The sequence below is a fragment of the Arvicanthis niloticus genome, chromosome 4 (assembly GCF_011762505.2).
Source record: "Arvicanthis niloticus isolate mArvNil1 chromosome 4, mArvNil1.pat.X, whole genome shotgun sequence".
In the NCBI taxonomy this organism is placed as follows: Eukaryota; Metazoa; Chordata; class Mammalia; order Rodentia; family Muridae; genus Arvicanthis; species Arvicanthis niloticus.
The window spans coordinates 46495891-46519484 of NC_047661.1; the positions used below are offsets into that span (position 1 = coordinate 46495891).

The following is a 23594-nucleotide window of genomic DNA, read 5'->3' on the forward strand; positions in this document are numbered from 1 at the left end:
ATGTAAAATTGAAACCTGTTGACTTAGTCATTTTTGCCTTTCAATTGATTCAGTAATCTGTTAAAATTTTTTCATCTTGTATTTGTCTTTAAGGTGTGTGTGTTTGTGTGTGTGTGTCTGTGTGTAAAACAAATTGAAGTACTTCTTTATTGTTTGGGCATGTCTTGTAGAAACATCTTAGGAAACTTCAATGGTATCAGTTTTGTATCTTATCTAAAATTTATAAAAATTATAAAGTTTTGAAGAAAAACAGAAAATAGAGGCTCCAAAGACTTAGGCATCTCAAGTAATTTACTAGTATTGCTGGTAGCAGAATTAAGTTTCAGACTCCTGTCCTATCTAATGCCATAACGTAAGTTCTCTACTCTGTATACTGTGACTGTGGCATCTTAAGGACCAGGAGGAAAGTCATTGGCAAAGCCTATAGATTCTGAAGTTATACAATGCACAAGCTAAATGTGTCTAATTTGAAGGTGTGATCGCTTATTAGAAAAAGTCTTACTGATATCTTCATGTAATGAAAACTCACAGACATTGGTGATTAAAATGCTTAATATAAACTTTGTGGAGTGATTAGCCCCATATATTCTGGGAGTCAGGAGTCATAGGCTCTATTTCTAGTTCTAGGGATAATTAGCTCCATGACTTTAAGCACAGCCCAAGACATTGATGTTTCACAAAGGGGAAGAAGCCAGTTTCTGGGGTTTCAGATTAATGCACAGTACAGTGTGGTAATTTGTGAGATTTTATAAATTATTTGAAAATGCACTAGCTCATGCTTCTAGAATATCAAAACCATCAAAATGCATGACAGTTAGTGAATGCAATTCTAGATCTTCATGTAAAATAGTTGTATCACATGTGGAAATCTATTCTGAAAACCACTGGTATTTTTAATAAGCAGGTTGTAAAACTATTTATGTAGGGATAATCTCTTGTGCAGTGCGTAAGAGCATCACCTGTCAACAAAAAGCTGAATAGCCTATAGCAAGGCAGGAGAGAATAGAAGGTGGAACATCTGGCACAGAGGGAGAAAGAGAGAGGAATTCTGGGAAAGTCAGGCAAAGGAGATTCACTGCCGAGACATGGAAGAAATAGAATGTATGAAACTGAGAGAGGTAACCAGCCATGTGGCAGACATGGGTTAACTGAGTTATAAGCCAGCCGGGAACAAGCCTAGCTTAAGGCCTCAGTATTAAATTATAAATAAATAAGCCTCTATGTTATTATTCACAACTGGGCCAGACAGAAAAACCCAAACAGTTACATAAAGTAATGGACTTTCTCACCCCTTTTAAGGGCTGAGTTAGTAGCTTGAGGATGAATAATTTCTTAAGGTTTGTGCTGTTTAGAAAATATCTATCTTTCACACTGAAAAATAAACTACAAAACTTTATTGTTTCTCCCATTACTGTCATCATGAAATGTCCATTGAGAGATTAATGTAGGCTTGAAAGATGGCTTAGCTATTAGAGGCTAGGCTTCTAGTATACTAAATAAGTAAGAATTACTATTTATTTATCTTTGAGTTACTTCAAAAAGAGACATTAGAATATATCTTGATTAAATGAACTCACTTTGTTGCTTTGTAATCCAGCTACTAATCTGGAGAGAGATCAAAAAGTTTTTCTTTTAGAAGAGTCAATAGCTTAATGAAAAAAATGTTGCATTAGTAATTATGTTCTATGAATTACTTGAGCATCTAGAGGACAGTTAACATCCCCCAGATTCAGGGGTCACACAAAACTATGATGTTACAGTATACATGCAGCCAAAATGCTATTGCCCTTTGCCAGGGACACCCCTTCCCCTTCCAAGCAGCCAAGAAAGGTTAGGGAAAGAGGACAGAGTTTCTGCACAGAAGTTTAGACTAGAGCTTGGCAGTCCAGAGTTCTAATTCTACCTTGCCATGGATTTTACTGTGGCTTGGACTGAGTGATCGTGTGTTCCTGAGTCCCCTAAAAGCACTGGAGTAAAATGTCCTTGAGACCATAGATCTACTAAGCTGTAATTTTCGAGTTGAATCATGGAGTCATTCAGGGTTCAGAGGACACTAGTCAAAGGGTTGGGGGCTACCACAAATAAAGGAATACTTGCCAGTGAAAACACCAAGCCTCCCCATTGGCTATAATTGGACCTTCTACCAGGCCCAAGCTATAGAGTTTCTTTAGTTGGCGTTGTGTTCTAGGTAAGGTTATCCGGAATGACTCTGAGCCCAGTTGGCTTTTCCAGAAGAGTCTAAGTGTTTCATACATTATTTATCTAGTTGGCTGAGGGGAGCTTGTTGCTGGAGCAGCAATGGAAAGCCAGCTCTCTCAGCAGAAACATCATTTGTTCAAGCAGTGAGATTCAGTAACGCACGATATAGAATCATGTAAGAAAAGGCTGTTTATCATCCCTTCGCAACCCACAGTATCAATTTTAATGCAGAAGCTACATAATTTAGTAATTTTCAAGGATTCTATCACACACACACACACACACCTACCTTAATTGGGTACTGCTACAACCCACTTGTCCTTAGCCAATAATGAGCCTTCTATTCAACAACCTAGCCAGCCTCAGCTCTAATTGAAGTATCTCTCAGAAGCCATTGGAAGACAACCAAATACCGTCTTCACTTCTCAGGAGTATTTGTGGAAGTTGCTACTTTTTAGCTGATCTTATGGCTGACCATGTAGTACTCTTCTGTACCAGCCCAGGTGGTCCTGGGCTCTGCCAGGCCAAGGCTACAGAAGCTGTCTTTGCACACTTGTGTGAGCTTCCTTTCTATCCTTGTAAATGGCAAGCCCTTCCCAGCATAGAGAGGGCTCATTTGCACCCTCAGGGGGTCTCACCATGTTTCTGTACCTTCCAGATTGAGGTTTGGATTTGTGTTCCAGAACTTCCCACATCTTGATCTTTGGCATGCAATTCTTTCACCTCTCTAGATGTGCAGCTCTGCACAAGCAGGAAATTAGTCTTCCAGGTTGATATTTCTTTTGATTTTAAAGCACTGGTTTTGTTGTTTGTTTTGTTTTTTTAACTCGAAATTGAGAATTTAAATTCTTCAAATTAATTTTGCTTGTTTGTTTAGGGATCCTGCCTTCCCTGCTGCAAGGAGGGTGAATACATAATTTTCACTTATGTATGCAAATTAAGAGTAAATATGTTTAATGTAAAGCCCTCAACAATAGGTACATTCTTGTGTTACTAAAGACAGATAAATTGATATAATCCTTTCTGAGAAATAAGTTGAAACATGATTTTTTTCAGTATAGAAGAATATTGAGAATACAGTCTCCTATCTTACCTGTTATGTGTACCCCAAATGTCACTATTTAAACTAATTTGTTTTTAACTTGAAGCTATGGTCTTTGAGAGAATTCAAATTTTTAAATTTTATAGTTCTATTTAAGGTTTCTAAATACTAGTAGAACAGACAAGAAAAATCTAATAGCTGATAAGATAATAGTTTACCAATTATAAAACATTCTTTTACAGGGTTATATTACTGTTAAAATATTTCTAGGTTTCTAAATGACTGTGCTAGTATAGGGTATATGATGTTGTCTCATCAATACCCAACATGCTATGTAATTAGGAAAAGAATGACAGAGATATGTCACCTTTTGAAAAGGTAACAACATAGTGGTCATCATCTTTTTAATAAATATTTCAAAAATCATCATATATTTGCTTTTATAGTTAGAACATCTACCCTTAAGCTAAAAGCAAGCAATTCTCTTGCAAAAATTGAAAAACGCTCCCATAATATTTCATGTTCTTTCACCATCCAGCCATTAGACTTTGTTCATGTTCTTGGTCAGAGAGAGAGCCTTTATGATCTTCAGGCATAGCACTGTATCATGAGAGTTGCACTCTCCAGCACATCTGTTAAAGGTTCTCTTAAAATGTGAAAGTGAGTAGAAAAAAAAGACACCCTCGACATCTCCAGAGATGGTCTCAAATCTTCAGACAGTTCAAATTGTACTGCTGTGTGTATTTGAATAACTCCTGTGTTGTGTTTTTTTTTCTTTGAAACATGTATGCACACTCCCATCTCAGTTTGTCAGTAGTCACAACATTCTGGAACAAGAAGGTTACTTTTATGTCCAATCAATGACTAGAAAGTAGAATCAGATTCTCAAGAGCATGCTGAAGGGCAGACACACTTTTTAGAAGTTCAAGCTCGCCCCAAGGCTGCATATCTTTTTTAGATTTGAAGGATACTCAAAAGTCTTTGCAAAAGTATAAAAATATTAAAAAGAAAAATTGTAACAAGAGCTCTCAGATTTGAAATCTGCTTTAACTCTGGAGGATTTACTACCATCTAGATACCTACTTTTAAAGCTGAAATAATGGCCCATGACTTCCTATATATTGTTTGATAGTCTGCTTGCTAGTTTATTTCTTTATCCTTCTAAGATGCTCTCTAACAGACAGAGGACAAATGTCTGAGGCATAACACCCCAGGCTGTGTCACTGTATAGCGCCAGAACTTCTTTTCCCATTGTAGTTTGTGTGCACAATACCCTCTGGAATTGTGTGGTGTCTTACCCAGGTGACTGTATGTGGTCTTGGTGACACTTGGGTGAATTCTGTCTTCCACTGTGGTATTCACCTCAGCCAAGGTTAGACATGAGGATGACTGGCCAGCACAGTATCAGAAACCTTGCATTTCCAATTTTGTTTCATCTACTAAGGCTGTAGCTCACTCTCTGAGTACTAAGAGGTAACACGGTAGCACAGAGGTTGCTGCAAGAAAATAAAGGTGGGACAGATAGCTCAGTGGATAGAGTCACCTCTTGCCAAGCCTGATGAAATGAGTACAATGTCAGGGCATTACATAATGGAAAGAGAGAACCAACTGCAATAAATTCCATATACATGCCAGGACACATGTGTGCCCCACCATGCACAATCAATCAATCAATCAATCAATCAATTTGTATTAATAGTTTTTAAAGACTTAGCGGTTGTGTGTTAGACAAGCCATGACCAGTTTCCTCCAGCACAGAATTTTTATTCCTGTACCCACTGACAATATTTAGTAATAAAATGATAAAATAAAAGAAACTGTTAGTATCTGGAGCTAGAGTTCGGGAATATTGCTAAACACTTTGAGGAGCATAGCACAGTCCCTTCATCACAGAAAATTAAGTGGCCAAAATGTCATCAGATGAGAGTATTCCTGTGAAGTGGGTTGGTTCCTTTCTTGGCTCCATTAATCATGTTTTGTACAATAGTCTCTTATGAGACTTCTCCTAAGTGTACAGCCTGTGCTGTCCTCTTGAGAAAGCACTTCCTATGGAGGGCTTTTAAGTGTCCTTCATCGTGCCTTGTTCTTCCATAAGATTTTTTAAATTTTTAATATTTATTTATATTATCATGAGAGAAAAAGAGTCTCTCTCTCTCTCTCTCTCTCTCTCTCTCTCTCTCTCTCTCTGTGTGTGTGTGTGTGTGTGTGTGTGTGTGAGAGAGAGAGAGAGAGAGAGAGAGAAACACATATGTGAGTACAGGTGCCTTTAGAAGCCATCTCTCCAGGCTCTAGTATAAACATTTTAAATAATGAAGTACATGCTCTACAGGTTTTATCAGTAGGAACTGGATTCTCCAGGACACACATGCACATACAGCACTATTTGCATTCAGTTGGCCTAAAGCACATAAAAATGACTAAAGTGGAAAATTACAAACGGAAAGCGATACATAAGAGCAATAATGAATAAAACATTTTAAGAGCACAAGGTCCAAGTAATACAAGGCAGAAAATGCTGCAAAACTTTACTTTGAAGACAAGCTTCATGGCTGGAGTCTCCCAGGGGAATGGAAGAGGACATGGGCCAGCAACAGAGTGATAATATAGTCTGTCTTCTGCTGGAGTATGGAGTCTTGTGAATTTTTTTGTTTTGTTTTTATTTGTTTTGTTTCATTTTTTTTTTTTTTTTTTTTTTGAAACAGGGTCTTGTTTGAAACACACTGTGTAGACCAGGCTGGTCTCAAACTCACAGAGATCCACTAGCTTTGTCTAGTTAAAGCATGTGCCACCACACTTTATTAAAGTGTTTTAGTAAATTCACCTGTGCTGAAATTGCCATTTTGGGGGGCATGGCCTACAAGCACTATAGCAGTATATGAAAGCTTCTTAATCTATAAAATGTAGAAACGTGGCATATACATAGCAGGGGTGAGGTGATAAGACCCAGTTCCCCTTACTCTACAGAAGTATAGGGATTTGATGATTTTACTGTACCTGTCAATTAAGGTTTGGCTTTTGATGAAGTAGTCCTTGAGTCCTATGAACCACACAGCTCTGTGTTTTTCAATGTAGTTTTTCAAAAGTATACTTACCACAACTCTGAAGACATCTCTCCCTATCACTGGAAGCATCATTTATTTGTCTACTCAGACCTCAGAGTTGCAGACTAACACTTTGATAGCATATGTAGAGTGAGCTCATCTGAGGCTTAAGAAAATGCTGCTTCAAACCTACAAGATTATAGCTACCCCCCCACCCCCCAATCTGCTTGATTTCAGTTTCTCTTGACAGTCTCTCTGAGACTCCCTAGAAGTATTAGTGTCAAAATAAATTTAGAGTTTTGTTAGTCTGGGAAAGCATGAGGCAGAAGAGCCAGCTAGGCCATACCCTACCCAGCCAGGCCCTGACGTATCTGTGGCACATATTATGACTGAAGGTCACCTGGATGTCTGTGGTCTGTGTTGCAGCTGGAGGCCATGTAGGTGTCTGTGGGCCAGGCAGACACCGAAGAGGGCCTTTTCTGGGTCCACGGTCCTGCTGTAGCAGGGGGCCACTTTCTGGTCTGTGCTATGGCCAAATGTTATATTGAGGCCCATGCACTATGCTCTTGCTGGCTTTGCTGAGATATCAATGACTACAGACACATAGTTAAGAGGGAGGGACAAGGAAGGCTTCTGTGACAGCCTCCCCTCCCCTCAAAAAGAGTAACAGCCTAGACAAGAAGCCACATTTAAAAATGTGATGGGGGTGCTGAAGAGTAGCTCTCCACTTTGATGCCATGTGGGGTGGGGTCGGGTGTTGTCAGAAGAGGAAGGACTCAGTTCAATTTAAGGGGCAAGCCACTGAGAGTTTGACAATGGTCCAGTTAGTATATAGATAACACAAATTAAACTTATTTTTATTCTTATTTTTTGGAGGGTTCAGGCCACAAGGGTGGGGAGGTGGACATGGAATGTCTGATAATGAAATGATATGGGGTACATGATTTGAAAGTCCCAGAGAACCAATAAAAATGTTGTGTTGGAAAAAAAAAAAAAACAGATTCAAACTCCACCCCATGCAAAAGTTTATTAGGCCAAAAACATGCCTGTTTTTATTACAGTTGTAGATAGTGTGTATATCATTTGCTTATAGATTATTAATATAAAATAATATTTGTTCTTAGTCAAAGTAAAATAATAGCTAACATGGGCATGATTTAGCCCTGTAACCTGTAAACCTGATATCCTGTGATCAGAAGAGAAATATATGGATATTTATTTGTGTGCCTGGACCACAGACCATCAACTGATCACTTGTTCACAGTGTTCCCAAAAATAGCCTGGTTCTTCTATCCCAACATTTGTTTCTCTTTTATTTTTAATTTTTTTTCACTTTTTTTTTTTTGAGAAGGGAGCCCCCATTCACTGTTGGGTTTGCAAAGTGGTGCTGTCACTATGGAAATCAGTATTGAATTCCCAAATAGCAAAAGATAAACCTACCACAGGACACAGCTATATCATCCTCAGCATATACCCCAAAGTCTGTGTTTCTCAATGGGTCAGAACACAGGTGAGCCTTAAATACCAATAACATACACGTCAAGATCAGTAATTATACAAAATGAAGTCCATTCCACCAAACTTTGAGGCTGGATTAGATTAGAGACCATGACTTCACTCTCGGTAAAATCCAGCTTGGAAAGAGAGGAAGGAGCTTATCTGAAATTCTAAGTGACTATGAATTCATTAAGGCAGTAAGACAAGCCTGCTCTTCAGCAAATAGCAAAGACTTGTACTCAAATGCTAATGATGAGATCAGAAATTATTGTGCTTCTCATTTTCTCTCCCCTTTCAGCATGTGTGATCCCTTAATTCCTTTTCAGCTTCAAGTGCTCAGGATTAAAGCTCTTACTTGTTCTGTGATGTCTTCTGACTCTGGGGTAACTGTTTCTTTAGTCTCACTCTGAGAACTCTTCTGTCAATTGGAAACATGAACACTATTAAAACAGAACATAGACAACTATTTTATTCATTCATTTCTAAATTCCTAATGTGGCCTCTGAAATCTAACATTAGCCCATACAATCTGCAGCTCACCAGTGCTATAACCTTTCAGGTGCATGCCCTTCAGAGGTCAACACCAAGAGTAAACAGTGTCCTGTGGCTGCTGGAGCATCAGAGTCCAGCTGTTCAGCACCTTCCCTCTGCATTTCCAGATTCATACTTTTCCTCTTCCCCAGTCCTGCCCAAACCACCAGGATCTGTTCTATGTAGCATCTGTTCTATGTCTTGGGAAACTCATAATCATAAATGCTGGGTCTACTTTCTCACCTTTTTCTCCAATCCACTTTGTTACCAAGTTCAATCTTATCCCTAACTATCAATTTAAGGAACAAATCTGTTTGATCTTCTTTTGTGTCCTAAAAAGCTACAACACATACTGACATTTACAGAGTGAACTCCCTAGTCAGATTCTCCGTGACTCCACTCCAGCCTGCTGGATAATAACCTTTTCTGTAATTTACCCATATGTTTCTCTTCTGATCCCAGGATATCAAGGTTGCAGGTTTGCACGTTACAGGGCTAAACCATGCCCATGTTAGCTATTGTTTTACTTTGACTAAGAACAAATTATACCTAGGCATGACACTATACATCTTATAATCCCAGAATTTTTAGGAGGTCAAGGCAGAATATCTATTCATTTAAGGACAGCAGGGCCAGACACAGACACACACACACAGACACACACACACACACACACACAGAGAGAGAGAGAGAGAGAGAGAGAGAGAGAGAGAGAGAGAGAGAGAGAGAGAGAGAGCAGGGAGAGCAGGGAAACAGAGAAAAAGAGAAAGGAGGAGGAAGGAGAAAATGGTAATAATTAACTTAGAATTTAGAATTGAATCACTAAATTCATATTTGGGACATGATTCTTCTAGTTCTATTTGTCAAGGGTTATCTTGACTGCATTTATTGCAGTGTGAAGACCTGCCACCATGGATGGCGCCAGTTCATCTGGCATCCTGAACTATGTAAATGGATAAAGCCAGCTGAAAGCTGAAAGCCACATATGCCTCTCACTTCCCTTATGGTGGATGCGATATGACCTGTTGTGTCTAGCTCCTGAGCCTTGACTTCTTCATCATTATGGAATATATCCTTAAACCAAAAGCCTAAATAAACCCTTTCTCCCTTGTTTTGCTTCTCTGGGGGTATTTTATCACAATAACAGGAAAACAAACTAAGAGAGAAATTGTACCAAGAAGCAAAAACAATTGCTGTACAATAAAGAGACAATGGCCTTGGTTCCTAAGCCTTGGGTGTCAGGAATATTGGTCTTTACTCAGGCCAATAACAATGTAACCCATAACAGTGTGACTGGAGGCTCACCTCTCATCTTCAACTTTTCATATCCATTTGCTTTTGATGATGGTGGCTTTCTTCCACTTCTGCTCCCCACTGCCTATGGCCCTACCATCCTGAAGCATTTTAGCCATCTTGGAGCTATTGATGTCACCATTGGTGCTATTGTAACAGTTTCAGTGCCACTGCCATTGTCTCTTTATTGTGTGGCTCGGCATATGATGCTTGTAATCAAAGTCTAAAGTAGTCAGGGCCCGAGGATTTAAAACTCTATGCATGTCAGCATAGCCCATAAAGTTTGGCTGTTCAATAGCTCCGAACTTCAAACACTAGACTAAATACTCTTTATCTATTCACAGTTTCAACCTAAATAGACCAAAAGGTTTCTACCAGCAACATTGGAATAGAGTCAAGACGATAAGGCTGAATGAAAGGCAGAAGCTGCATGAGATAGAACAGGTTAGACCACAGAATTACAAAAAGAACTATCCTACAGCTGTGAAAAATCAATGGGATGTCCAAGTAGAATGAGAAAATAACAGATCATTACTTAATCATCAACTAGGGGTTGGTTAATTTCTCTGGTTCGTCAACTCTTGCAGGAAAAGGGTTTCATAGAAATCAAACTTGTCATGAGGAAGAGGTGATTAAAAAAAAAAAAAACCATACTGCCTAGCAAGGTGTGGAGCTTATAATAGTTAGAAGGCTGGTCACCCCTTTCTTCTCGGTGTGAAAATATGAGGAAATGACTCCATTCTGGTTTATAAGGAGGCACAAAACTAATGTTTATCAAATTAGTCAAGCTTCCCAATGCTCTAATTCTTCATTTATAACATATAGGTAATAGGGCTAGGTACTCTGTAGAGTTGTTATGTCTTTAAATAAGATGCACACATACTTGACAAAATGCTGTCACATAAGTGGTGCTCAGTAAATGTAAACTATTGTTAGTAACAATAGAAACAGGGATGTTCTTTTACTGGAGTCAGAGGTACAGTATGTTGTGTCTCTGTTAATGGCAGTTGAATGTTTCTTGATTCTTGGTTCATGGAACTAAAATAAAAAGTTCACGCATATTTGCAAAAGCAGGAAGAAATTTTTATTTAATTAAAACAACAGAGAAGATGAGGATGCATTGCAAGAGAGCAGCAGCCACAGGAGTGACGATACCCAAGGTCCTTTTACTCCCTAACAGTATTTTGCTGTTGTGTCCAAAGGAAGGAGGGGCTGTTTACTAAGAAGGCAGTAGTTTGACTGGCTACTTTGATAAATTAGGTCATATAATCATTTTTGTTATGGTGTCCTTTCCCATAATTTCCCTTTTAACATCATGTGTATATCAATTAGAGAGAGGAATAATATAGTAGCGATTGTCCTGAAAAGTTTACGTAGAGACCCCAGTCTGTCCTTTACTCTTTATATTACATATATTGGGAATATTCTTGAAAAGAAATTGTCTGTTTGATTGTTAGAGGAGAAATTTATCTAACTGGCCAGAGATAGCTGCCAATGTAGCCAAACACAGAAATAGGAGTTCAAAGTTGCCAGGTACATTGTTCAGACAGAGATGTGTGTGCATAGTACTTGTGTGTAAAGGACTCCCAAGAGCATTATTAGAAGAAAAGCTTGTGTATAACCTAAAACAAGTACTCTTCCCATATTTGTCTGCCTCATTCTTACTTAATAACTGCCCCTAAACTCACCAGGCCTAGGAGAACAGCAGGCTATAGAGTGACAGGGAGTACTGTGGAGTTTATTCCTGTGTGTGCTATACACTCTTCACAAGGAGATGGCAGGACTTTCTTTCAAGTTAATCCAAATTTTGCATAGTTCCCAGAAGAAGTTCTTCTCATGTTTCTGAACTGACCACCCAAATTATTCTGTCAGGAACAAAGAGAATGGAATACTTGACTCTGTTCTCATTAGATAAATCCCAAGGAGACTGTTCTGCAGAAGTCAGCAGCATCTTATTTTGACTGTGAAACTGTCCTTTCTTTTCTCTTTCTCCCCATCCCATCTGTGTTATCTGAAGGAGACACTTGAGAGCATGAGTGTATTGTAATACCCTGCATCTCTCATCAGGTGTGCTATTTTCTCCAAAGGTCACAAGTGCATGGACAGATCACAGGAAGGCCAACTTTCAGTGTGTCCCAGGTAGTCTACCTGGAACATCAGATTAAGGCCCCCTCTTCAGCCTTTCACTCTATGTTTGCAATAGAGCTCTAGCACTGTTGACCTTTCAGAAGGCAGCAAAGCTTGGAGGCAAAGGGATCACATCAGGGATTCTAGCTCGGCTATTAAATAATTCCTACCAAGCTACAGAAAACCTGGAACCCTCAGAGTCCCCATCTGACAATAGCAACAATGGCTCCACTTTGCAAGATGGTTGTGAGAAAAGGCCACAGGGCACATGATGAGATCTTGATGCACCATTAGGTCCCTTTACTTTGCTTTCAGTACTTTGGGGGCTGGTGTGTATATATGAATGTACATGTGTGTATCTGTATGGCTGTGTATGAGAATATGTATATATGCATGTATGTGTATCTGTGTATGAGTATATGTATACACTCATGTATGTATGTGTATCTGTGTGTGTCTGTGTGTGTCTATGCATCTGTGTGTGTTTGTGTATGACTATAGGTATGTAATGCATGTACGTGTGTGTGTGTGTGTGTGTGTGTGTGTGTGCACATGTGTTTATGTGTGTGTGTGTACCTGTGAGTGGTGGTATATGCATAGAGGCTGATGGTAGTTGCCCTCCTTGGTGAGCACCTTATTTCTCCTAGACTAGTTCTCTCACTGAGCATGGTGCTCACTAACGAGCTGCAGTGACTGGTAGCCAGGTCCATATTTCTTCCAGTCCTCTCCTCGGTTTCTAGGGCTACAGGCACATGCCACCAGATGTTTCAGGGCTCTCTGGATCATGAGTTGGGACTCTAAACTCAGGTCCTCAAGCTTACACAACAAGTATTTCACCAACTGAGCCGTCTTCCATCCCCAAGCAGCGGTCAATTTTGAACATGTTCAACATGCTGGTTAGTACTGTTCCTGTAGATCAACTTTCTATGGTTTTTTTTTGGGGGGGTGGGGGGCTCTTCAGAGAGCATAGCTGATGTCCCTTTCCTTTGTCCTGCAACTGCATTTACTTGAGAGAAAATGGCAGAAGAATCAGAGGACAAATGTTGGTTTCTTATCCCTTGCTTCTTTCCTGCCTCACGTCATCCTGCGATGGCTGAGTTTCTGCAACTACAGTCCGTGATAGGTAAATCTTTTTCACAGCTCTTTGAACGCACTCAGCTTTCTCCTCTCCCCTTTCTGATCACCACTAGATCCTATGTTCCTCACACTCCCTTATGTGTTCCCTTACCTCAGACAACATCCAATTGAGCCTTATTCTCTTTAAAGCATTCTGGGCATGCGACTTGTTTCCAGCTACAGACAAGTATGCAGCCTTCCCAATGACTTTTTCAACCTCAGAGGTGAAGTGACTTCCAACTGTTACTCTGTAGAAAAAACAAAGGTCACGGTTAGGGAAAGTCCACAGCCTCCATTTAGTCTACACCATCCTTCACCAGTGTATCACTCAGTAGACAAGTAGGTAGATATTGTGCAGTCCATTCCCTTTATCCTAAGACCTCATTCCCACAAGGACCTTGATCACCCTTTTTCCTTTCTTTCTGGAACCTTCAACCTGAGTCTCACCTTGTCATTTCCCTCCCCATAGTCAGTGTTGGTCAAGGCATTCCCATCCTCAAAGCACATTCTCAACACAGGCTTACTCTTAGCTACCTGCTGAGGTTAGAGGCAGGGAATTGAGAGTAGCATTTATGGGTTGGAGGGAAAGTTCAGCCATTAAAGGCTAGTTTCACAACCAAATATATAAGAGAGTAATATTTAGGTGAGGATATGTTATTATCTCCAGAAATGATTAACAGTCCTAAGTTCAGGTGTAATGTTCCTTTCGGTCATAGCTCATCAATCTACTCACAAAAGTTTTTTGAATCTCTGTAGCCTCAGCTTCTCTTGACCAAGGATGAAACATGTCCTCTCTCACTCTGAATGGGCAGCGTGTTGGCTGAAAGTACCATATTTCCAGTAACCAAATCAAGCTTTCTAGCTTTAGTAAAGATTTGGGTTTGTTTGTTTGTTTGTTTTTTTAAATTTATGTTTAAAAAACCAGCACAGTTTGGTGACAAAATGTTTGCTAAACATTCTTTTTTTTTAAAAGATTTATTTATTTTTATTTATATGAATACACTGTATCTGTCTTCAGACACACCAGAAGAGGGCATCTGATCTCATTACAGATGGTTGTGAGCCACCATGTGGTTGCTGGGAATTGAACTCAGGACCTCTAGAAGAGCACTCAGTGCTCTTAACCATTGAGCCATCACTCCAGCCCCATTTCCTAAACATTCTTAATGCCAGTATCCTATCTTTACTTTTTAATTAAAACAAAACAAACTTGCAATAGAACTACAGTGGGGCATAAGAACATAACAGGGGATGCTGTGGTCAGTTCTAGGCACAGAACAAACAGAAATGTTTCATATGGAGACAGGAAGCATCATTAGTGTCAAGAAATGGGCACAGGGCAGAAGCAGCTCTTAGGTTCACATGCGATCCTGATCTATCAATGGAAGCCTTTTCTGCATTATAGAAATTTATTTACCTTGGTTTCAGCTTTATCTTTAGTGTGTTCTTTCCCCTAATCTAAGGCAACTGGGTAGATTTGTACTAACCCAGTAGCCACTATTAGTGAAAAGAAAATCTTACATAAATACCGTATTTATTCTTTAACTGCTATTTAATTCACATCTGAAGAGTATGTACTTTTGACATAAAAATGTGGATTAATCACAATGCATGAATTTTTGGAATCCATTTTGGAGAGGTAGACTTAGGAGAGTCACCAAACCCCTTGAGATCTCAGTTTCCTCTTTACTATTTAAGAATTATGCATTTGCCATTCTGTACAACCCCTTCAAACTCTCCAGCTTCCTAAGATATGCAGACTCCTGTTTTTCAAACTTCAGTGTGCAAATGCAATACCTGAGGGGGCTTATTAAAATACAGGTCCTACTCAGTAAAGCTGGTGATTCTGTATCTCTAATAGGCTCCCAGGTGAAACTTGAGCAGCTAGCTGGTCCTTGGACCACATTGTGAGAATCCAAAACTGTGTGTTTTTACAATGAAGGTTGAGAATCCTTAATCTGAAATCTAACCCCCAAAGCGGAAATGTTCCAAAATCTGAAGCTTTTTGAAGTTAGTATGATAAAAAAAAAAAAATGGAAAATCCCATACATAACATGGCCAAAATGCAGCCATACTAAAAATATTATATAAAACTATCTTCAGGCAACTTTTGATAAAATGTGTGTGTGAGAGAGTGATAGATGAATATTATTTATACTTTAATCTGTATGCAAATGTTCTAAAATCTGAAATAAAAAAATTCTGTTCCCAAATATTTTAGATAAAGAACCCTCAGTTTATATGGATGTGAGAAAAGAAAGCTAATGAGCTCTGAGCCTTCAGCAACTGAAAGCCTAGAATGTTTCCTGGCTCTTCTAGGAAAGACAGAGGCTCTGTAGGCTGTTCTGTAGTCAGTGATCCTGTTGGATCAGTCTCTTAAAGTTCCCTAACTTGTGTCCTAACTAGCCACAGCATTTAGGCACCCTATATTCTATAGAGAAACACCTAGATTTCCAGTCTTCCTGTTAATGATCAGCCCCCCACCCCAGAGGGTGTGTCCTAAATTGGGTCACAGACACTGCAGAATCTGGAGCTCCCTGGTGATATGACCTGAACTGGCATGAAAACTTGTAATCATTGTACAAAGTGGTTTTATTAATCAGAATATTTTTAAAAAATGGGCCAAATACTTCAATGTTACAAAAAAACATATGTGGATGTTTTGACACATCTAAAAATAACTCTAGGTGTTGAAGTGAAAATAATACAACAATAATAATAGCAAGAATATTTACTGATGCCCTACAAGGTCTCAATTGCTTTATCTGAAGTATCCACATTTCTCATAGAAACAGTATAAGCCATGTTTTTCTTTTGCACACATGGGAACTGTGTTGGATAGTTTTATGTCAACTTGACTCAAGCTAGAGTCATCTGAGAGAGGGGACCTCAGTTGAGAAAATCCCTCCATAAGATCAGGCTGTAGAAAAGCCTCTAGAACATTCTCTTAATGAGTGATTGATACGAGGGTCTTGGATATTATAAAAAAGTAGGATGAGCTGAAGGGGTTTGCAACCCATGGGAAGAACAACAATATCAACCAATCAGAACCCCCCAGAGCTCCCAGGGACTAAACCAACAACCAAAGAGTACACATGGAGGGACCCATGGCTTCAGCTGCATATGTAGCAGAGGATGGCCATGTCTGGCATCCATGGGAGGAAAGGCATTTGGTCCTGGGAAGGCTCGATACCCCAGTGTAGGGTAATAACTGGATGGGGAGGCTTGAGTGAGTGGTTGGGTGGGGGAGCACTCTCATAGAAACAGGGGGAGGGAGGATGGAACAGGGGGTTTCCAGGGAGGAAACCAAGAAAGAAGAGAACATTTGAAATGTAAATAAATAAAATATCCAATAAAAAAAAAAGGAAAGAAAGTAGTAGAATGAGCAAGCCATGAGAAGCAAGCCAGTAGGCAGCACCCCTCCATGGCCTCTGCATCAGTTCCTGCCTCCAGGTTCTGGCCAGGTTTGCGTTTTTGTTTTGGATTCCTTCAGTGGACTGTAATTCAGGATATCCAAACCAAATAAACAAACCCTTTTCTCCCCAGGTTGCTTTTTGTCATGGTGTTTCATTACAGAAATAGCAATCCTAACTAAGACAGGGACATAAAATAAATAACTTGCCAAAGTCACATGTTCACATAAGATAGAGCTGAAAGCCGTCTACCTCTGACTGATGCCCATTAAAACCTATTTGCTTTTGCAGAATTAAGTGATTTCTCTGTCTTCATTTATAGTAGATAACTGTTGACTTACTTTTACCATTTATTTTGTCATTAATAGTATTTGTGGATTTTATTAATAAGGTTCTCTTTGAGGCAATGCGATCCAGTAAGCTAATATAATTATTAGAAAATACCAAAGGCATCCTCACAATACTTGTTAGGTTTACATCTAATGCAAAATGGCATTCCTCTATCTTGAAGAAGGCTAAGAAACAGATTTATTTCTTTTTACCAGATAGCAAGAACCATAGTGTGTGAGGAGTAAGAATAATATATCAGAAATATGAATTGTTATTTCATTTTTTCATTATGAAGCCAGAGAAAAATATGAGTTTGTCTTCAACAATTGGGTTTTTCTGTCAAGTTGTGGTGAGTAACCAAGACACATGGTAATAGCTTGTATTGTTTTGAGGATCTCTAGGATACCTCTGACAAAAAACTTGGGAGACAGTATCCCCCACGTAGCACCAGGACAGAGAGAAATCAAGCTGTTACTTACTGGGACTCATCTTTCTTTCTGGCCAGCTTTCTTAGTACCAAAAAATACAATGTAGGCTTCTAGAGACAAAAGTCATCAACACTCTTCCCCAGCTGTGGACTCTGTGATGTGGAATAATGACTGGCCTGACAAGATATGTCCATGAGTACAACTGTGGCACCAATCACTTTATGGTGAAGTTAAAGCCTGTTCAGTATGAGGAAACAGATGTCTGGTACTCTCAATTTGACCAAGAACTGATGGCTGGAGAGCTCATAAACCATAGGTGTAAATCTACTTCTATTATTTTGCTAAATAGACATCGAGTCAAACTGCCTTCTAAATGTATACTCTACATCCTTTGATCAAGACAACTCTCAGTCCTCATCAGAGAAGCTTGTTTACCAGATAGCAATCATGTAGAAAACCTAAACGGTATGAAGTACAGAGAATAGGTGTCTTCAGGGTGCTCAGTCATAAATAGGATGCCTATATCACAATGCTTCCCCAAGACTTGGAAATATTATGGAAGTGAGGATGGGGATGAGGATGTGGGGGAAAGAGGGTAAGATCCAGAGATCCAGGAAGAAATGGTACCTTCCAGGCAGAACATGAACTCATAGCAGCTGTGGCTTCCTGCACAAGCCCTGTAAAGTTAACTTTCTAGCATTTTGTAGAGGGAGGTTCAAAAGCCCCTACCTCTAGCTGGGGAGCTTTTGGACAACTAATGGCTTCTAGGGGACAGATAATCTGTTTTCTTTAGGGGTATGGTTCCTAGTAGTTTGGTCACACTTCAGTGATAGGTCTGATGTCCATTCATGTGAGCAGCACAATTTAGGCTCAGTTAGATTATGAAAATGAAGAAAGGAAGTTGGAAGGGTGAGGATGAGTCTGGAAGGAGTTAAGGGGAGGGATGTGGGCTGAAGAGAATACAAAATTATAATACAATCATATATTATGCATGTATGAAATTCTCAAAAAGTAATAAAATATATAATATGATATAATGATCTGATATTTTTATGTAGTGAAATTAGTTTGCTATTAGTTAGGCACCAAGGTATCAAAATATATCAAATCCAGTTTTGACAAATTATGTACAATAATTAATTGTCATGATAATTCAATTCCTATATTTTAAAATAGGCACAAAATTGAGATGTTTACTATTTTTTATATTTTAGAGATATTTCATAAGGTCATAAATAAAAGATTATGAAGCAACCAAACGTTATGTAGTTGGAGTGATGGACTGTGGTGAGAAGAAACTAGTTCAGAGAGAAGAAGGAAGCATGTAAGATTCCTAGCTGCTGAGGAAGAGCTTGCTTCTGTGTCCTTTAAAAAGGATGACATCGAATCACTTTGTGACATCAATTCCACTGGATAAATTTAAGGTGATGACATAAGAAATTTTGAAAACAACAATTCAGTATGATAGATATGTATCCTTGGCAACTACTTAATATACGACACAATGTTGCGTACTTTGTATTTACCTTGATACTTAGTTATAAGTGTTTGAAAGGAGAGGATACACAGAAAGTCTGCATTTTACTCTGTAAGCACCCTGCAGTAAAGTTGATGCTGATATCTGTTGAATTTAATACATAGTCAACATTCTAAGTATTTCACACATATTTTGTAATAGGTTTCTAATTTAAAAAAAAAAGTATCCATAGTGTTTTGGTTACTAGTATTACTCATAAATAACCCCAAACTTAATGGTCATAATAAGGCAATGAGTAATTTAAATCACAACCTTGGCAATTTGAATCTGAGCAGGGTGTGAGCATGCAGGGCTGACTTGGAGATGTCTTGTACAGGAGGCAGATATGAGGAATAACAAGTAATTATCCAGTTGGCAGCTGATGATGTCTGGGAAGTCAGCTGAGGCTGCTGGTCAGAGCACCTGTGTGATACTTTCTAGGATGTCAATATCTGGCAGGCACATTCCCCAAGATAGTAGAAATCTCCCAAAGCGAACTGCCCTATACTAGTGGGCAGAAACCTCATGGCCATTCCAATCTAGCCATAGATGTCATATTTTACTAATGGAAGCAGTCAGAGTGCGCTATATCCATGAGTAGGAAAACCATTCTACTCTTCATACAAAAAAAATGTAAAAGAAGTGGAGAGCTTTGAGATCCACATATTAAAACTGTGATAAATAGATATATTTATCTGTCTTATAGATAAGGAAATGAAAGTATTGAAGAGTTAAGTAATATATGCATATATAGTTGTATGTATATAGATATATATAAATTCTGTGCATAAAAACACATCTGTCTATATCTCAATTATTCTCTTGTATCCCTTTTCTACCTCCATGTCATGTGTGTGTGTGTGTGTAGTTAGATATGTAGATAAATAGATTACACATATGGGAGAAAATATGATATTTGCCTTTCTTGGTCATTTTGTTAGAATGATCTCTAGTTCCATCTTTTTTTCCTGTAGATAACAACATACTTTTTAATATTTTTATAGATGAATTAAAATTCTATTATGTAACTTTAACAAAAACTTATTCCATTTACTTCTTGGTGGATATCTATGATGGTTTCACCTTGGCTATTGTGAATAGTGTAGAGTTCATATCTGACTTAAGTCCAAGAATGTCTAACTAGCAACAGTGTCTCCAAAGTCTGCGCAGCTGAGAGCCTAGCTGCAATGGATACTATGTTGCAGGAAATCTTGAATGATCAAAGAGATAAAGTCAATGGAAGTTACCAAAAAAGATTACAGTCTGTTGGTGCTGGAAGAACTGGTGACTGGTGCTTCACTCAGGTGGGACTGATTCTGGTAGTTGATATCAGCCGATTCCTTGGGCTTTGATACATGTTTTGGGCTTCAATGGATCTTGTTCATTTCTAAGCCTAGACTCAACATGAATGGCATTTCCCTATACATAATATGACTGCTGTCATCTAATTCTTGGCTTAGAACAGCTAACAACTGTTTACATATGGCATGCATCTGAAGAGCTACTGTTCCTTCTATCTCTTCATTCCTTTCCTCTCTTGCCTTCTCAGAGCCTATAAGACCTTGCTGTATCTGTGTGATTTTAACCAGTAGTATTGTCATAAGCAGGAAAATTCACATATATTCCCAGGCTCACATACAGCATACACTGGGATAGGGGATAAATAGGAGGGACTTTGGATGATTATGGGAGTCAGGGGTTAATTATACCAAATAACTCTGTCATGGGAATCTTGAGTGAGCAATGGTATCATGGATATCATGGCTCTTCTGAGACAGAACACAGGTCGTATATCCTTGAGAAAACTTGGGTCCTAGCCATGCGTCTTAATCAAAAATGCATTAACTAAACTCTCCTTTCTTCAAAGCTAGTTTTTACATGCACTGAACATATTTAGGCATAGACACATACAAATATATATGTACACGTAAACACATCCCTGATTCCTTCACTTCAACTCTAGCTGCAAATCAAATTATAAAATGATTTTCATACCTTCCATAAATTATAAAAAGCTGAGGGGTCAATTGCTGGACTCAGCTGTGGTAGGCTTACTGTTCTTACAAAAGGAATCAAAAAACACCTGGTACATTATATAGTTTGGTGACATTCAGAGAGCATTCTGCTCCTAATGGAATGTGAAATTCACCCAATATTTCATTTTACAGCTTAGCCAAAAGGTTAGGTAACGTGTTTCAGGCATGGAGATTGTTACTCTGATTGGAAGAAATTCACATTAAAACTTTCAAAACTCTGAAAAGAGCTGATGAGTCTCAAGAGGGCTTTTATATTAAAAACAAAACAAAACAAAACAAACCTCTACTGTGGCAATGGAATATAATTTACCCAAATCTTATTGTCAAGGGAAAGGTTACCATTGTTGAATGAAGTTATATTCCTAACTTTAAGGCGGATATACTTTTATAAACTTCAGAATTACAAAGTTTTGGAGACTTGCTCTTGAATTTCCATATTTCCAAGAAGTGACAGGTAGTGGCCGCCTTTCCTCTCCACCAGGAAACTTTAGAGGTAGATAGCCTTTCATCCCAAGTGCAGCAGGCTCAGTTACAGGTCCGCGACAGGATAAGGTTAAGGTTGGGGGCGGGAAGGCAGGGCAGCAGAGGGAGACAGAAGCAGAAATCAATTCAAATTACTTTAATGACAGTCGCTTAGCCTCTTCCCAGACAGGCAGACAGCAACTTCCAGGATGCTGGCAGCCCGCACAGGCGCTGCAGGGAGTCAGATCTCCGAAGACAACAGCAAGTTTAGAAAGCAGTCTGGCCTTTCTTCAGGGGGAAAAGACAGATCTCCCAAGAAAGCCCCAGAGAATGTCAAAGACAGCAGCCTCAGCCCCTCTGGGCAAAGCCAGCTCAGGGCAAGGCAGTTGGCCCTGCTGCGGGAAGTGGAGATGAACTGGTACCTAAAGCTCTGCGAGCTGTCGAGCGAGCACACCACCGCACACACCACCGGGATGCCGCACAGGTGAGCACGCAACTATGGGGGCATCATCCCGAGCGAGCGGCGGGATCTGGAGAGCAGGTGCCTTGTCGTTCCTTCTCCGGCTGTGAAATCTTGGTAGCAGCTCTCACAGCAGGGACGCTTGGCAATTCAGAACTTGTACAACAAAAGGCAGGAAGTTGGTACCATAATAAGCAAAGCTCTCCGGATTGAGACTCAGAAAACATCCTTTGGAAAGCCAGTAATGAGCTTACTGGAGGAGAGTCAAAATTTTTCTCTAGGAGAAAAGAATCTGAAGAATTCGGAGATTGTATTTTTTTTAAAAAGTTTCTTTTCCAAAGAAGGAAATATTGTTGCAGTCTACCTGCATTTTTTTTTTTTTTAAACCTTGGGAGGTAGGGCATGGGGAGAGGGCATTTTGAGCTGTTTTGAAAGTTGAATAGTGTTAACTTGCTGGATGAAGGTTCAGTCAGATGGTTGAAGAGGGATACAGAGCAGGATGTACTGACAATCATATACCTCAATAGTTGAGACAAGTAACACAAGGAGAAAGGGGTACTTTTTTACAAGATGTAAATACAAACCAATTTCCTGAAGATTGTCTTTCTCTTCTTTCCTCAGCCTGGGCTTTGCATATCAGTAAGGAAGGATAGTTTTATTAAACTCACTGCAGCAAGGCAACCGGCACTGAGAACAATGTCTGGAGTCCTGAAACCCAAGTGTACTTATTTCCTATAAGTTGTATTAAGAAATCTCCTTGGAAATAGAGATAATTTTGCAAGAAAAGATATGGTGAAATAAGTCCAGAAGTTTTTATTAAATGATAATAGAATTTCAATAGAAAAAAATTAATGAAATAGCACATATATATATATATATATATATATATATATATATATCCAAAATATGTCTTTTGTTAAGACTACAGCATACTATGTCAAAATATCCAGTATGCTCTTAACAACTTCTGTATGTGTATTTGTGGTGTGGTGTGGTGTGTGTGTGTGTGGTGTGCGTGTGTGTGTGTGTGTGTATGCATGCATGTGACTGTGCATGGGTGATATGTTTTGCATGTCTGTGATAAGTACTGTTTATATGTGATATGTGTATATGTGATTATCTTTGTGTATGTTGTTGAATGTGTGTGGTATGTGTTTGTGGTGTGTGTTTTGTTGTGTACTCCATGCATATGAGTGTGCAAGTATGCAGGGAGTCTAGAGCAAGACATCAGCTTTTCTTCTCCATCACTCCTCACTTTCCTACTTTGTGACAGAATCTCTCACTGTATCAGAAGCTTGTCATTTTGACTAGGCTAGCTGGCCAGGGAGCTGCTTGTCTTTGCCCCAAAATGCTGGGGTTACAGCACATACAGCCCTCCAGATGTTTGACATGGGTGCTGGGGTTTGAACTCAGGTCTGAACACTTTCAGAGCAAATGCTCTTATCCACTAAGCCCCTTTCCCCAGCTTCCATTGTTATATTTCTAATTCAAAGGGAAACCTCTAAAGCAGTTGAATTAAATAGTGCATATACTCTAGAAACTTGGACAACACAATTCAAAATGCCTTGACATATTCACATTTCCCTTTTTCCATGGCAGTAATAAAATAGATATTTCCAGGTGTAAGTCACTATTTTAAAAATCAGCACTTAAAATGCAGGATGAAATAAATCTTCTAGAAATGCCTAGGAATTAGATGTAGCGTTCACGGCCAGGGTGACCTGTCTGAGCTCTTGAATAGACTCTGATACCTGCAACTGTGTATGTGAGAGGGTTAGGTCAGTGACAGGAAGCTTGAGGAAAGGACAGTCTCATTTAAGGAAAGCTTGAGGGAGCTTGTGCTTGCTAGAAATTCATCTCCTTACATAACCAGTATCCCAAATCATTGTGTACCTTTCATGTCTATAAAGCTATTATTACAGGGCCTCTGGGGGGAAGTTAAGTGACAAGGGAAATCCTTGATAATGGTTTCTTTCCCTGATGTATTCCTTGACTTAAGCTAAAGCTGCTACTTTCCGTAAGGAGTTTAATACAAGACCACAAATTCCCTGCTGTCATCTGACACTGAAGCAACATTTACCAAGTCAGAGTGAAATATCGGTT

General features: G+C 39.2%; 1 protein-coding gene and 1 long non-coding RNA gene across 3 annotated transcripts in view; one reads left to right on the forward strand and one right to left on the reverse strand.

Moving 5' to 3' along the window:
• Positions 1 to 10670: 10670 nt before the first annotated feature.
• Positions 10671 to 21717, reverse strand: LOC117707009 (uncharacterized). 2 transcript variants are annotated; one of them, XR_013109849.1, is made up of 3 exons: positions 21454 to 21717; positions 12959 to 13094; positions 10671 to 11468 (listed from the first exon to the last, which is right to left on the reverse strand). It is a non-coding gene; the product is annotated as an uncharacterized LOC117707009 (long non-coding RNA). The 2 variants fall into 2 exon arrangements; XR_004606621.2 differs by lacking the exon at positions 21454 to 21717 and adding an exon at positions 21188 to 21256.
• Kcnab1 (potassium voltage-gated channel subfamily A regulatory beta subunit 1) overlaps positions 20850 to 23594 on the forward strand; it is a 380454-nt gene continuing 377709 nt past the window's right edge. Inside the window, exon 1 of the mRNA XM_034500275.2 lies at positions 20850 to 21515. Within this exon, the coding sequence (XP_034356166.1) occupies positions 21241 to 21515 (275 nt within the window). The 5' untranslated portion in view covers positions 20850 to 21240. The remainder of the gene's footprint in view (positions 21516 to 23594) is intronic.